The following is a 14,909-nucleotide window of genomic DNA, read 5'->3' on the forward strand; positions in this document are numbered from 1 at the left end:
GTATTAACTGATCTATTTGTCTGTTCTTAATTAATCCACTCCGGTAATTAATTTTACTGTATAGTAGTCAAACTTTATTTTAGTCTTAATTAAACTAATGCAGGTAGGAATGGATCCAACATGTCTGGTTCCAATTCCATTGATTATCCACTCTTTGAGTCAAATTTTGTACCATGTTGGTACCTTTTTTTCTCCCAAGAGAATTGAAGGGGCTACGCCTAAAAAAGGAAAACAAAATAACAAAAGAATTATATTATCCTCTCTCAATAATTCTTGTAGTATTTTTTTTTTGTCTTGACCAAGGTATCTCCACAGCCGACAGCCGTGAGACTAATCCTTCGCCTCACGGTCAGCGCACTAAGCGGTAGAGGGCTGACCAAAGAGTTTTTTCTATTCGTAAGAGTTGGGATTCGAACCCCCAACCACTCGCTTCAAGGATGAAGTGCTGAACAACTATACCAACCCACTTGATTATTGTGGTGAAATTATGCTTGTCAAGCTCTCCCCAATAGTTCTTTCATATTCTCTTTAGGGTGTTTGTTTCCCGTATATGGGGATATTTTCACAATATTTGTAAGGGTGACCACTGGTGTTAATCTTGTGATATTAGGTGTCTTATATAATAATTAGTTGTGAAATTTCATAGTTAGATTTCATTAAAAAAATTCTCATAAATATATTCAAATATAAATTATTAACCTTCGACTCATTATCACCAGAAATTAAATTACTTCTACTTAAATTAATGCTGTTAACAGTAAAAAAAAAAATTAAACTAAGGTATCTACCATATCCATCACTGTGATTAATTAATCTTGTTACCGTAGGTGCTTGTTGAACAATAAATGACTGACAATAAAATATATTTCATAGATTGAAATTAATTTCAAACATTATGATTGTGGGATGAAGTGAACAATTACGTACCACACTTTATTGTATTTATTAATATTTAAGAGTAAATAGTGTGTATATGCAAGCATGCACGCACTCCATAAGTATTATTGAGTTTTAACAGTTTCTTCATTCGAAACTATGCATGCACGTATGACACATTGCACATTGGAGTCAGTGATCCATTCCATTCAAGACACACAATACTTGCTTGAGTTGCTTCATATCTCATCAATCTTCCATCATCGTTATAAGTAGCAGCATTCTGCACTCCGCATACTCACACTTCACTCACCATTTCTGTTCTGAAATTAATCACAAGTTATAGCGAAGATGTTTTCGGGGGTGCATGGGATGCTGAATAGGGGGCAGAAGATAAAAGGGACGGTGGTGCTGATGCGGAAGAATGTGTTGGATATAAACAGCCTCACCAGTGTTGGTGGAGTCATCGGTTCAGGCCTCGACATCCTTGGTTCCACAGTTGATAATCTCACTGCTTTCTTAGGCCGATCTGTCTCTCTCCAGTTGATTAGTTCCACCAAAGCTGATGGTATATATATCTATCTATGCTTAATCAATTCCTTTCTTCCTTCTAATTTATTGATTTCACTCACTTAATCTCTTCGCAAAGGATTAATAAGGTCTTAATTAATGAGTATACTCTTCACTTAGTAATTCTTTAATTAAAGGTCATTTTAACTAATGTTTAAACACCATCACTCAAAATTTCAAGTCAATTTAATTAATCTTTACCACCTCTTAATGGAAAGTGTGTGAGAACAATTAATCTTTACCACCTATCATTTTTTAGCTTTTTCTGAAACTTGCTTTTTAGCCTGGCTAAATGAAATTTGATTATTTAGCCATTATAAAACGGCTTCACTGATTTCAAGTTTCACTTTTACTTGTTACCTTTAATTTTTCTTTGTAGCAAATGGGAAAGGGAAACTTGGAAAGGAAACTTTTCTTGAAGGAGTCATCACTTCGTTGCCAACCTTGGGAGCAGGCCAATCTGCATTCAAAATTCACTTTGAATGGGATGATGACTTTGGAATTCCTGGAGCATTTTACATCAAGAATTTCATGCAAACTGAGTTTTTCCTTGTGAGTTTGATTCTTGAAGACATTCCAAACCATGGAACCATCTACTTTGTTTGCAACTCCTGGATTTACAATGCTAAACACTTCAAAAATGACCGAATTTTCTTTGCCAACACGGTAAGAAACTTATATACTCCCTCTCATCCGTTCCTTAATATCTGTCAGCTTAAGAGATTTTGTTACGTGTATTAAGAAATAGTTTTAATATTCTTGTTTCTATCAAAATTACTACCTAACTTCTTGAGTTTTTTAAGTTGTAAAAGTGACTGATAAGTAAGAACAAGAAAGAGATCAAAATAATGATAGATATATAGCACCAGAGAGGGAGTAGTTCATAATTTTTCTTAAAATTTGTTGTAATTTAGTTTCTATACAATCAGCTGTGAGGAAAATTCTTTGAGGAATTGTGAAGAAAATTAACAAATTATATGTTGCAGCCATATCTTCCAAGTGAAACACCAGCTCCATTGGCTCAGTACAGAGAAGAAGAGTTGAAGAATTTGAGAGGAGATGGAACTGGTGAACGTAAAGAATGGGAAAGGATCTATGATTATGATGTCTACAATGATTTGGGGGATCCAGATAAAGGTGAAAAGCATACCCGTCCAGTTCTTGGAGGGTCTGAGACCCATCCTTATCCTCGCAGGTGTAGAACTGGCAGAAAACCATCGAAGAAAGGTGAAGCTTCTATTTCCATTTTTAAGCTATTCTATCACAATTCAAGGAAACAAATCTGTTTTTCAATTCAAGTGGTCCTAATCCCCTGAAGTAAGCTCTCAAGTTCGAACTATTATGATATGAGTGTTCCTAGTAAGCTCTCAAGAAACCTTGTTTTCTTGGCTTACAAGGTTACTGTGAATATTTGAATTGGTGGCTATGTATGTTGGGTGAATTTATATAATGATGAAGTATTTTGAAAAATTATTTTGTTGAACTTCAATACTTTCTCTGTTATGGTTTTGAAAATTTCTGTTATTGTTGCTAATAAATTTTGCTATGATGTTATTAAACAGATCCTAATAGTGAGAGCAGGACCAGTGATATTTATCTTCCAAGAGATGAAGCTTTTGGTCACTTGAAGTCATCTGACTTTCTAGTTTATGGATTGAAGTCTGTGTCTCAAGATGTTGTCCCGGCACTACAATCTGTATTTTTTGACTTAAATTTCACGCCGAATGAGTTTGATAGCTTTGATGAAGTTCATGGACTCTATGATGGTGGAATTAAGCTGCCTACAAATGTACTTAGTAAGATTAGTCCATTACCTGTGCTCAAGGAAGTCTTTCGAACCGATGGTGAACAAGCCCTCAAGTTTCCACCGCCTAAAGTAGTTCAAGGTATCTCATATATAATAGCATATTTGGATCAACTTATTTTTCCTCAAAATTAATTCTGGCACCTAGAAGCTACTCAGAGAAGCTCATCCCAGAATTGATTTTGGCTTCAAAATACCAATTGTAGAAATAGTTCCAAACATGCACAAAGTTAAAAGTACTTGTACCTAAAATATCCCATTCAAGTGACATAGTCCTCTTATTTAAGACCTAACAATAAGGTAATTAAGCTTATGGATCTTGTGAATTAGTCTTATTTGGCAATGGCTATTTGTTGTTACTTGAGCAGCAACTAAGTCTGCATGGATGACTGATGAAGAATTTGCAAGAGAAATGCTCGCCGGTGTAAATCCAAATGTGATTCGTTGTCTTAAGGTAAGCCTAATTAAGAGTTTCTCATAAGAAATTACACAAAACTGAGGTTGCATTTTCTTGGCATGTTAAGTTTGATTGATGGCATATTGAACGATATATTGTTTATCAAAGTTCCTAATAATTATCCTGGATTTTTTGATGTTGCAGGTGTTCCCTCCACCAAGCAAGCTAGACAGTCAAGTCTACGGTGATCATACCAGTAAAATAACCAAAGAACACCTGGAGCCTAACTTAGAAGGCCTCACTGTAGATCAGGTATATAACAGATAAAATTGTGTTTCACAAAAAAAAATTCACTGGTTGAATTCTGTTTCAATTGTTGACTTCATTTTAGATGTTCCAATGAATAAGTTTTATTTGGTTTGAAAGGCAATTCAAAAAGAGAGATTGTTCATATTGGATCATCATGACTCAATCATGCCATACTTAAGGCGCATAAACTCAACTTCCACAAAGGCTTATGCTACCAGAACCATCCTTTTCTTAAAAGATGATGGAACTTTAAAGCCACTGGTCATAGAGTTGAGTTTGCCACATCCTGACGGAGATCATCATGGTGCTGTTAGTGATATTTACCTGCCTGCAAAAGAAGGTGTTGAAAGTTCTCAGTGGCTACTGGCCAAGGCATATGTGATAGTGAATGACTCATGCTACCATCAACTTGTCAGCCATTGGTATAATATAAATCATGTCAATTAAATAACATTAGAATAGTTCTTTCTGTAGAATATCTATAAATTGATTATTAACATCTCTTCATGGATGACAGGTTAAATACTCATGCAGTTATTGAGCCATTCGTCATTGCAACTCACAGACATCTTAGCTTTGTTCACCCTATATATAAGCTTCTGTATCCTCACTATCGTGACACCATGAATATAAATTCCCTTGCTCGAGGATCACTGGTCAACGACGGTGGTATCATAGAACAAACATTTTTGTGGGGGCGGTACTCTATGGAAATGTCCTCTGTACTTTACAAGAATTGGGTTTTTATAGAGCAATCACTGCCTGCTGATCTCATAAAAAGGTAATTCTTATTTCTTACAAACATAAACCAGTAAAAAAGTCATAAGTCCAAATTTATACATATACTGAAGTCATAAACTTGAATGCATTTTTATGTTAATTACTGTTTGTAACTCTGCCTATGCTGTGTCATAGCCGGTCCTAAGCCTGATAAAGGAGGAAAGTAGTGTGAGGCCTGCGGCAGCCAGCATAAAATTGGCATTAATCTTTAATATGTATCAAGTGATCCATATAGCCAACCTCACTTAGTGGAATAAGGCTTTTGTTTAGGTTTATGGTTCATGTTTGATTTGTATTTTGTAAATTTTGATTTAGAGGAATGGCATATGCGGATTCAGCTTCACCTCATGGCGTTCAACTTGTGATAGAGGACTACCCTTATGCAGTTGATGGACTGGAGATATGGGATGCTATCTGGATATGGGTCAAAGACTACGTCTCCTTGTACTACCCCTCTGATGAAAAACTTCAACAAGATTCTGAACTCCAAGCTTGGTGGAAAGAAATTGTAGAAGTGGGTCATGGTGACAAGAAAGATGGAAAATGGCCTACAATGCAAGCTTGTCATGAACTGATTGAAGCTTGCACTATCATCATATGGATTGCTTCAGCTCTTCATGCAGCTGTTAACTTTGGCCAGTATCCTTATGGCGGTTTAGTCTTGAACCGCCCGACTCTTAGCCGGCGGTTCATGCCGAAGAAAGGAACTCCTGAGTATGATGAGCTGGTCAAGAGCCCTCAGAAGGCTTACTTGAAGACAATCACTCCAAAGTTTCAGACCCTTATTGACCTTTCTGTTATAGAAATCTTGTCAAGACATGCTTCTGATGAGTTGTACCTTGGGGAGAGAGACAATCCAAATTGGACATCTGATTCAAGTGCATTAGAGGCCTTTAAGAAGTTTGGGAACAAGCTTGCTGAAATTGAGAAAAAACTCTCTCAGAGAAACAATGATGAGAAGCTGAGAAACCGTCGTGGACCGGTTCAGATGCCTTATACCCTGCTTTATCCTTCTAGTGATGAAGGATTAACCTTCAGAGGAATTCCCAACAGCATCTCTATCTGAAGAAGTCTATGGTTACTTAAGTTATGTTTCTATGAATAAAAGATGCAGAATAAGAAGGAATCCAAATTCCTTCATCCACTGCCTTAGTTTATCGTGTGTGTTTGAGTGCTTTCATCTTAGGAAATAAATAAAAGCACTTTTGTTGTATAATGTTATGAAATAATAAAAGCAGTGATGTTACCATGTAACATGGTCTGTGCATGAATTGAATAAAACAATTTGTTTACTAGTGTTTGCCCCCCATATCCGTTCACCCAACATCTCAAATATGGAAAATACTGATTGCAAAATCTTACATTACATTTCTGCGACAATTTCAGTGCTTTAATATGACAAAGTATGATTAGTATAACCTAGGCTCGTTTGGTACATCATATCAGGTCTTCTTGTATACATTTATACAGTATATTATGGGTCTATTTATTGTTTGATGCTAACATTGTATTGTATATATATTAAAATGATGAATTATTTAATCACCATATAAATGATGTATAAGACCTAATAAGAGTATGATGTGTAAGTTATTTAGAATCACAACCACCGCCGCCGCCACCGTCAAAACCATCATTGCTACCGCCACCACCACACTCTCCACCACGGTCACCACCACAATCGCTGCCATCGCCACTACCACAACCATAATCACGATGTGCACCCTCCTCCACCACCACCGTCACAACCACCACCACTACCACTGCTGTCACCACCACCACCACCGTCACATCTATTGAGACTACCAACGCCACCACTACTACCCCTGCCTCCACCATATTGACCCGGGTTTAAGGGCTACTTTGCTCGTCTTTTTGAATTTAGTTTGATAAATTAATTAGGGTATTTTACTCATTTTTCATGCATTCCTATATTTCTAGATTGTTTGAGGAGTTTTATAAATCTATTAGATGTTTTTATGTGTTTTCGTGTCTTTTTGTGTTGCAGATTTCACTTCAATATTTGTCTGCTTCTTGTGCGGGCTTGTTCTCCGTTGAGCAATGCATAATTGATGCATATTATTTGTGATATTATGAGCCTGGATGAATTACTTTTATGCATTATTTTGGAGACTTAACTCAATTTTATCCTTTCACACCTATTTGGATTTTTGATGGAAAAGCACATAATTCTTCTTTTTAGCTTTTATGACCCTTTGCACTAGAACAAGTTCAATATGGAGCTGCAGAGATCCAATTGGGGTGAATAAAATGTGGTTAGGAAACTTACTTGAAGCCCTACAACTTTCATGTTCAGAAAAATCCGAGAATCTATCTCTAGCTTGGTCATAATTGCCTTACAAAGTTGTTGTCGCTAATCTTGCGAGTCAGGACCAGCCTGCACTAAAATAATCATATCTTGAGCTACAGAACTAGGAATTGGGTAAACTCAAAAGGCCCGCGAAGCTGACTTAAAGAGCTACAATTCTCATGTTTACCTCAATTAAAAGACTCAGCCTTTTGTGGGACCCACAAATGCCTGAAGTGTTCAACAACTTACTCTTTTGTGGGCTAGGTTTTGTGAAAACTTAGAAAACAAGAAATTGTTTCTTGAGACAGGTGTTGATCAAGTCCGTGGTCTAGACTATTCCCACCTACATTATGAGTTGCTTTATCCTTCCAAACACTATTTGTAATTAGAATGAGCAAATGATTAATCGGATATTCTGAGAGGTGATGTGGACTCTGAAAATTCACTGGATGAGGTGGGACAAGTTGGCGCATCCATAAAAAAAGAGGAAGCTTTGCAACAAAACAGTGGAGGTTATTGCATTTGTGAAGACTCTCTTATGTCAAAGGTGATGAAATCAATCTACTACTTCAATTCGTCACTCTATAAGGCTTCTTTGAGACTACGCCATGGCTACTTGGCGTAGCATGTCCCAAGATAAGGATTTCATTGAGCAGCGTAGCTTATGGCGTGCACTAAAAGAAAAGTTATTATTATCGAAGGCCAAAATTCATTGGTAAGGAAGAAAAATCGTCGGTAATGCTAAATTACCAATGGCCAAAAAGTCATCACTATTTGGCTCATCGATAATTTTTTTCAACGGATTTCATAAAACCGTGGGTAATTACCAACAATTTTTCCCATTGCTAACTTACCGACACCTTTTTCCGTCGCTAATTACCAACGGTTTTATCCGTTGTAACTTATGATAGTTTTTTCCATCGGTAAGAAGAAGAAAAAGCGGTAGCTCACATGGTTGAGCTAAGGGTAATTGCAGGTGAAGGGTCAGGGTTCGAACCTTGAGGAGGGATAATTTATACTAATTTACTAACAACTAACATTTGCCTATCAAAAAAAAAAAGAAGAAGCATGAGGAGGAGAAGGGAGATGGTTTGAAAACTGACGATTTTCTCCGCCGGCAGCTTACCGATGGTTTTTTAGGATATTTATGGGTTACCACTGCTTTTGCAGTCCATCAATTCATCAGTAACTAATTTTGGAATACTTTTGAAAGTGCGTCGTAGGCGGAAATTTCAAAATTTTAAATTATCGACAACTTTGACTGTCGATAAATATCTTATGATTTTTTTTAAGTCCGCCAAGTTATCGGTAGGCTGAAATTTTAAATGTTGAAATTACCGACAACCTAGGCTATCGTGAACACATTTTTGAACTTTTTTAAAGCCCATTAAGTTATTGGTAGGCGAAAATTTCAAAATTTGAAATTACCGACGACTTTTTTTGTCAACAAAATCGTTGGTAATTTGGTAGGAACTAACCTCGTAAATGTCGTATGTAATTTCAAATCAGATTGTCTGGTGTTGGTTTATGCTTGGAAGTCTTGGTCTCAGTTCTCTCCATCCTATAACGCAACTATTATCCAAGAGTGCTCTTTCTTATCAAGTGCTTTTGCATAGGTCCGAGTTTCACATGTGAAGCATCAATCAAGTGTTGTTGCCGACACTCTTGCTAAAATAACTTTTTCTTTTCTATCATGAGTTTGGATTGAGCCTATTTAGTGCCTTTGATTGTATCACACGCAAGTTCTTTTGTTTTTAATATATGAGTATTTAACTGTAAAAAGAAATACATTCTTTTATCACATTCACACATGCCCCCTTATGAGAAATGAGTTTCATTTTATGAGCAAGAGGATTATCCACATAGTTCACATCCTCTGCAAACCAAACAGCACAACTTTTTTTTAATCTTAAGTAGTACTTGCATTATATTATTTGGAAGAGCTTATTTAAATCTATCTAATAGAATAAATACTTATGCTATAAATAATAATAATTGGTAAAATATTAATAATAAATATTTATTTGATACAATATTTAGACACTTTATGATAAATAATTAATATTTATTATTTATTTTATTTAATGTATTAAATAGAATTGTGTAGTTTTTAGTTTTTAATGTATAACAGATCTTCTATTGGATGTTTGCTGGATGATCTTGTCCTTGGGGAAATCCCTACTTTTGCATTATCGATCTCCATCTAAGATGGAGGTCTAGAGCGGAACTTATGCAGTGGATCTCTCTCGGTCAAGTGATGAAGAAGCATATGTGAAGACAATGTTTATGGGATGTAAATGCCTAGAAAGAGAGGGCGACCAATGAAGCTGAATGGTTGAGGGTCAAAATTGAAGGAAAATTTTGCGAAGGAGGCAGTATTTCCAAAGCCTTGTAAGAGACCAAAGAAGTAAAAAAGAGGAGGACCTTCCTGTTCTTTTGTGCTCTTCACTACTGGTAATGAGCTTTTGACTTTGCCGGAGAGGAAGCGTTATTGGCCAAAGATTTTTGGATTGTAAAATCTTATAAGACTTATCTTAATCTTGACAACCTTGATCAATATTCTATTTTTGAGCGTACAGCTTTTCGTAACTCTTTGTAATTAACTAATTATAAAGAGATCTTTTGTTTCTTTAGTTTAAATTAATAACCTTTTATTATCATGAATATATATAGGGCACATTAGCCTCTATAAAATTCATGTCTCACAATTCCATAGGGCACATTAGCCTCTACCCACTCCAAGCCAAAAATTTCTCATGGCATCTCTTCACGACTTTTCAATCAATTTTGTCTTTCTCTTTCACCAATCTTTTTCAATCAAATTTCTCTTTCACGTTTCTCTTTCTTCAACTACAAAGTCTACTCTTTCATGTTTCTTTTCTCCATTTGATCATTTGTTCATTCCTTCTTCTGGCCATCCTCACACCATGGATTTCTCTCACACAAATCGCGTTCCTGCCTCTCTATACTCTACGATGTGACGGTGATGATCATCAATACTTGCGCCTCCCAACACTCCACGACGCAACGGTGATGACTTTGATATTTTCATCTTGATTTAGGGCTTAATTGATTTAGGGTTAAAACTTATGATTCAAATTTTGGGCTTAATTGATTTAGGGTTTTAAATTTCTAATTCAAGTTTTAATCAAATTCTCAATGACTTGATTTATGGTTTCTTTTCTTTCCAAAATACTTTGGTTTTATTATATCTTCAAGCAGTAATTTAAATTCCTTTAGGCAATAGAGGAATCTACTTTCCTTTGGGAATAGTAATTTTTCCCTTTTGGCCACTCAAAAATGAGTTGATCGGCCACCGTCAGTGGTTGGCTCATCCAAGATTGTCTGATTGGGGTGAAGATTGTTGGATTGTGAAATCTTTTAAGATTTATCTTAATCTTAACAAACTTGATAAAAATTTCATTTTTTTAGTAAACAACTTTGGGTAAATACTTGTAATTAACTAATTATAAAGAGAACATAGCTTTCTTCAGTTTAAACTAAACCTTTGTCTGATTGATTCAGTGTGTTTCTGGAAAGGAGTTTGTAAAGATCACTTTTGCTTTTGTTTTTCTATTGAAATAGGTGGATTGTGTTATTTCCTTATGAAAGTTTGTACCTTGTGGTTATTATATTTTTGTAAAGATTAACTAATTATATTTTTGTATTTTTTAACTAATTATATAATTAGTTAATCTTTAAAAAAATACAATAACCACAATGTACAAACTTTCATAAGGAAATAACACAATCCACCTATTTCAATAGAAACACGAAAGCAAAAGTAATCTTTACAAACTCCTTTCCAGAAACACATTTAATCAATCAGACAAAGGTTTAGTTTAAACTGAAGAAAGCTAAGTTCTCTTTATAATTAGTTAATTACAAGTATTTACCCAAAGTTGTTTACTAAAAAATGAAATTTTTATAAAGTTTGTTAAGATTAAGATAAATCTTAAAAGATTTCACAATCCAACAATCTTCACCCCAATCAGACAATCTTGGATGAGCCAACCACTGACGGTGGCCGATCAACTCATTTTTGAGTGGCCAAAAGGGAAAAATTACTATTCCCAAAGGAAAGGAGATTCCTCTATTGCCTAAAGGAATTTAAATTACTGCTTGAAGATATAATAAAACCAAAGTATTTTGGAAAGAAAAGAAACCATAAATCAAGTCATTGAGAATTTGATTAAAACTTGAATTAGAAATTTAAAACCCTAAATCAATTAAGCCCAAAATTTGAATCATAAGTTTTAACCCTTAATCAATTAAGCCCTAAATCAAGATGAAAATATCAAAGTCCTCACCGTTGCGTCGTGGAGTGTTGGGAGGCGCAAGTATTGATGATCATCACCGTCACATCGTAGAGTGTAGAGAGGAAGGAGCACGATTTGTGTGAGAGAAATCCATGGTGTGAGGATGGCCAGAAGAAGGAATGAACAAATGATCAAATGGAAAAAAGAATTGAATCATGAATGAGTAGACTTTGTAGTTGAAGAAAGAGAAACGTGAAAGAGAAATTCGATTGAAAAAGATTGGTGAAAGAGAAAGACAAAATGGATTGAAGAGTCGTGAAGAGATACCATGAGAAATTTTTGGCTTGGAGTGGGTAGAGGCTAATGTGCCCTATGGAATTGTGAGACATGAATTTTATAGAGACTAATGTGCCCTATATATATTCATGATAATAAAAGGTTATTAATAACTAATTAATATTTCTATTAATGTGAATGTCAAGTCAATTTGACATTTACTTATTCTTATCACTTTTTTTTTCCCAATTTGTCATTAATAATTAGAATTTGAAAAGATGTACAATTAGTAATTAATATAATGAATAATATAAAATATTATTAATAACTAACTAATATTTTTATTAATGTGAAGGTCAAGTCAATTTTAAATTTACTTATTATTATCATTATTATTTTTACTTTTTTCTCAAATTGTCTTTAATAATTACAATTTAATTAATAATAAAATTTATTTTGAAATATGTGAAATTGAATATACTTTATTTAAAAATTAGAAATTAATACAATTAGTAATTAATATAATGAATAATATAAAATATTATTAATAACTAACTAATATTTTTAGTAATGTGAAGGTCAAGTCAGTCTTACTTTTACTTATTATCATCATTATTATTTTTAATTTTTTTCTCAAATTGTCATTAATAATTACAATTTAATTAATAATAAAATTAGTTTTAAATATGTGAAATTGAATATAATTTGTTTAAAAATTAGAAATTAATATAATGAATAATAGTAATAACTAAATAAAAAATTTCATTCATGTACAGGTCAAATCAATTTCACTTATTTATATATATATATATATATATATAGATAGATGCTTATAAAAAAATATATAGATAGATAGATTTATATTAAAATTGATATTGATTTTTTTAATTCAAAAAAGAAACGGTAATTATTTGGATTTCCTCATTTCCTGCCGTTGAATTTTGCTAAATTCATTATAGTCATGATTACATAATCATCATCTGATTAAAATCTGGTGGATTGAATATGAAGAATTGAATTGATTATTCACTTGATATATCAGATTTTAAATTTGAACCATTGAATCTTAGTCACATGGGTTACCAAAATCTGTCATCAAATCATAGTTCAAGTGGTGAGAGTTAGGCGACATGTAGGTTGAGTGAGGAAGGTCTTGAGATCAATCCCTAAAGGGTGCAATTTATCTTTCTGATATAAAAAAAAAAAAACATGGGCTACCAAATCATGACTATAGTTGTAACCAAAAAAAAATCATGACTATAGTGAATTAAGGAATTGAAAATGGTAAGAACAACACCATACATGCAAGAAAAGTACTTGACTATTGATTTTCGTCTAAACCACTTACATAGAAGAAAAACACATTCCAAGTTTCATTGTTGGTTAAAAGTATGGGAACCAAACAGAAAAGTTTTTTTAAAAAAAAAATTAAAAAGAGATACTCATATTCAAGAGATCATAACTGTAAGATCAAGTTTTGATCTAGTAGTACAACTCTATGTTTTGATGATTACAAGTTAACCTTTTGATATGAACAATTGTGGTACTCTAACGTGTTTTTCTGAGTGTGCTATTTACAGGCTCTGACCTCAACTCAATCTCACACAAATCAGAAGCACTGTGTATAAAGGGTAACCCAAGCAACGCTTTCGCATTCACCATGTTCAGTATGAACAGTGGAAAAGCTTCAGAAGTTCTGAAGCTATACAAACTCTGATGTGGACTCAGTCGCCAGAAGCTCTGAAGATCCAGAAGTTATGATAACCAAGAAACACTGAAGGTTCAGATGTTCTGATGGTGTAGAAGACTCTGAAGATCCAGAAGCTGAATAGTGGAAACTCTGAAGTCCAGAAGCAAGAAACTCTGAAGGCCATGTTCTTCCCTCTGAGTTCAGAATCAGAAGATACAATGGTCAGAGGATCTGTGCTTTCCCTCTGACTCTGATCAACCGGCTTCACAAGTTCCAATATGAAGTATTCCTCTGATCAGAAGTCTCCTAGGTTAAAAGGTCAAGTCGCTATCCAAGTACAAAAGCAAGTGTACCTTCCTGACGACCTACCTAACGTTCTCAGCCACAGCAGAAGCTGGATTTTCCAGAACTGCCCTCCAACGGTAGCATTTCCCATGCAACGCTCAACCCTAATCCTTGGAGTATATATAGAGGCTGAAGATTGAAAGAAGCGGCTAGAAGAAACTAAGAAGCAATACACACGCGCAAGACATATTCAAAATATTCTAAGCTTTCTTTCATCTGAAATTCATTTAGTTTACACTCAGCTTATTTAGAAGCAAAACCTTTGTAAACACCAACCTCAAACAGTTGTTTGATTTTCCTTAAGGGACCGGGTAGGTCAGTATCCTTAAGAAGACTAAGAGAGTGAATCTTAGTGGTGATTCCTTTAGGAGATCAAGGTTGATCGGATCCTAGAGAAGACTAAGAGAGTGAATCTTAGTGATAGCTAAGTCAGTGTAATTGTTAGTCACTTGTAGGTTTCAAGTGCAGTTGTAACTCTTACCTGATTAGTGGATTGCCTTCATTCTAAGAAGGAAGAAATCACCTTAACGGGTGGACTGGAGTAGCTTGAGTGATTTATCAAGTGAACCAGGATAAAATCCTTGTGTGCTTTTCTATCTCTTATCTTTAGCACTTAAGTTCTCGAAAGATTTGCCAAAATCTTTAAGGTGGAAGTTTTGTACTGAAAACGTTATTCAAACCCCCCCTTTCTACCGTTTTTCATACCTTCAATTGGTATCAGAGCGCAAGTTCTGATTACCACACCTAACAGTGTTCAGTGATCCGGGCCGGTGTGAAAAACAATGGCTGCCACCACCAGTGAAACTCAAAGAGATGGTTACAATGCAAAGCCTCCTATGTTCGACGGTCAAAGGTTCGAATATTGGAAAGATAGACTGGAAAGTTTCTTTCTGGGTTTCGATGCAGATCTCTGGGATATTATTGTGGATGGCTATGAGCGTCCAGTTGATGCAGATGGCAAGAAGATCCCAAGGTCAGAGATGACTGCAGATCAAAAGAAGCTGTACTCACAACATCACAAAGCAAGAGCAATTCTTCTAAGTGCTATTTCCTATGAGGAGTACCAGAAGATTACAGATCGTGAGTTTGCTAAAGGCATTTTTGATTCTCTGAAGATGTCTCATGAAGGAAACAAGAAAGTCAAAGAATCAAAGGCATTGTCTTTGATCCAAAAGTATGAATCCTTCATCATGGAGCCAAATGAGTCCATTGAAGAAATGTTCTCCAGATTTCAATTGCTTGTAGCTGGCATACGACCTCTCAACAAGAGCTACACAACAAAAGATCATGTC

The 14,909-nt window shown here is 34.8% G+C and overlaps 1 protein-coding gene across 2 annotated transcripts; it reads left to right on the forward strand.

Annotated features, from left to right (window-relative positions):
* The first annotated feature begins 1,227 nt into the window (after positions 1-1,227).
* LOC130748239 (seed linoleate 9S-lipoxygenase-3) lies at positions 1,228-5,804 on the forward strand. 2 transcript variants are annotated; one of them, XM_057601420.1, is made up of 10 exons: positions 1,249-1,333; positions 1,376-1,444; positions 1,826-2,112; positions 2,433-2,673; positions 3,009-3,332; positions 3,619-3,704; positions 3,852-3,959; positions 4,074-4,378; positions 4,474-4,737; positions 5,052-5,804. In XM_057601420.1, exons 1-10 carry the CDS (start codon positions 1,249-1,251, stop codon positions 5,800-5,802), a joined length of 2,520 nt encoding a protein of 839 aa, XP_057457403.1. In that variant the 3' UTR covers positions 5,803-5,804. The 2 variants fall into 2 exon arrangements, with proteins under 2 accessions (XP_057457402.1, XP_057457403.1); XM_057601419.1 differs by having other exon boundaries at positions 1,228-1,444.
* Positions 5,805-14,909: the final 9,105 nt, after the last annotated feature.

Source organism: Lotus japonicus, chromosome 3 (genome assembly GCF_012489685.1).
Source record: "Lotus japonicus ecotype B-129 chromosome 3, LjGifu_v1.2".
Lineage (NCBI taxonomy): Eukaryota > Viridiplantae > Streptophyta > Magnoliopsida > Fabales > Fabaceae > Lotus > Lotus japonicus.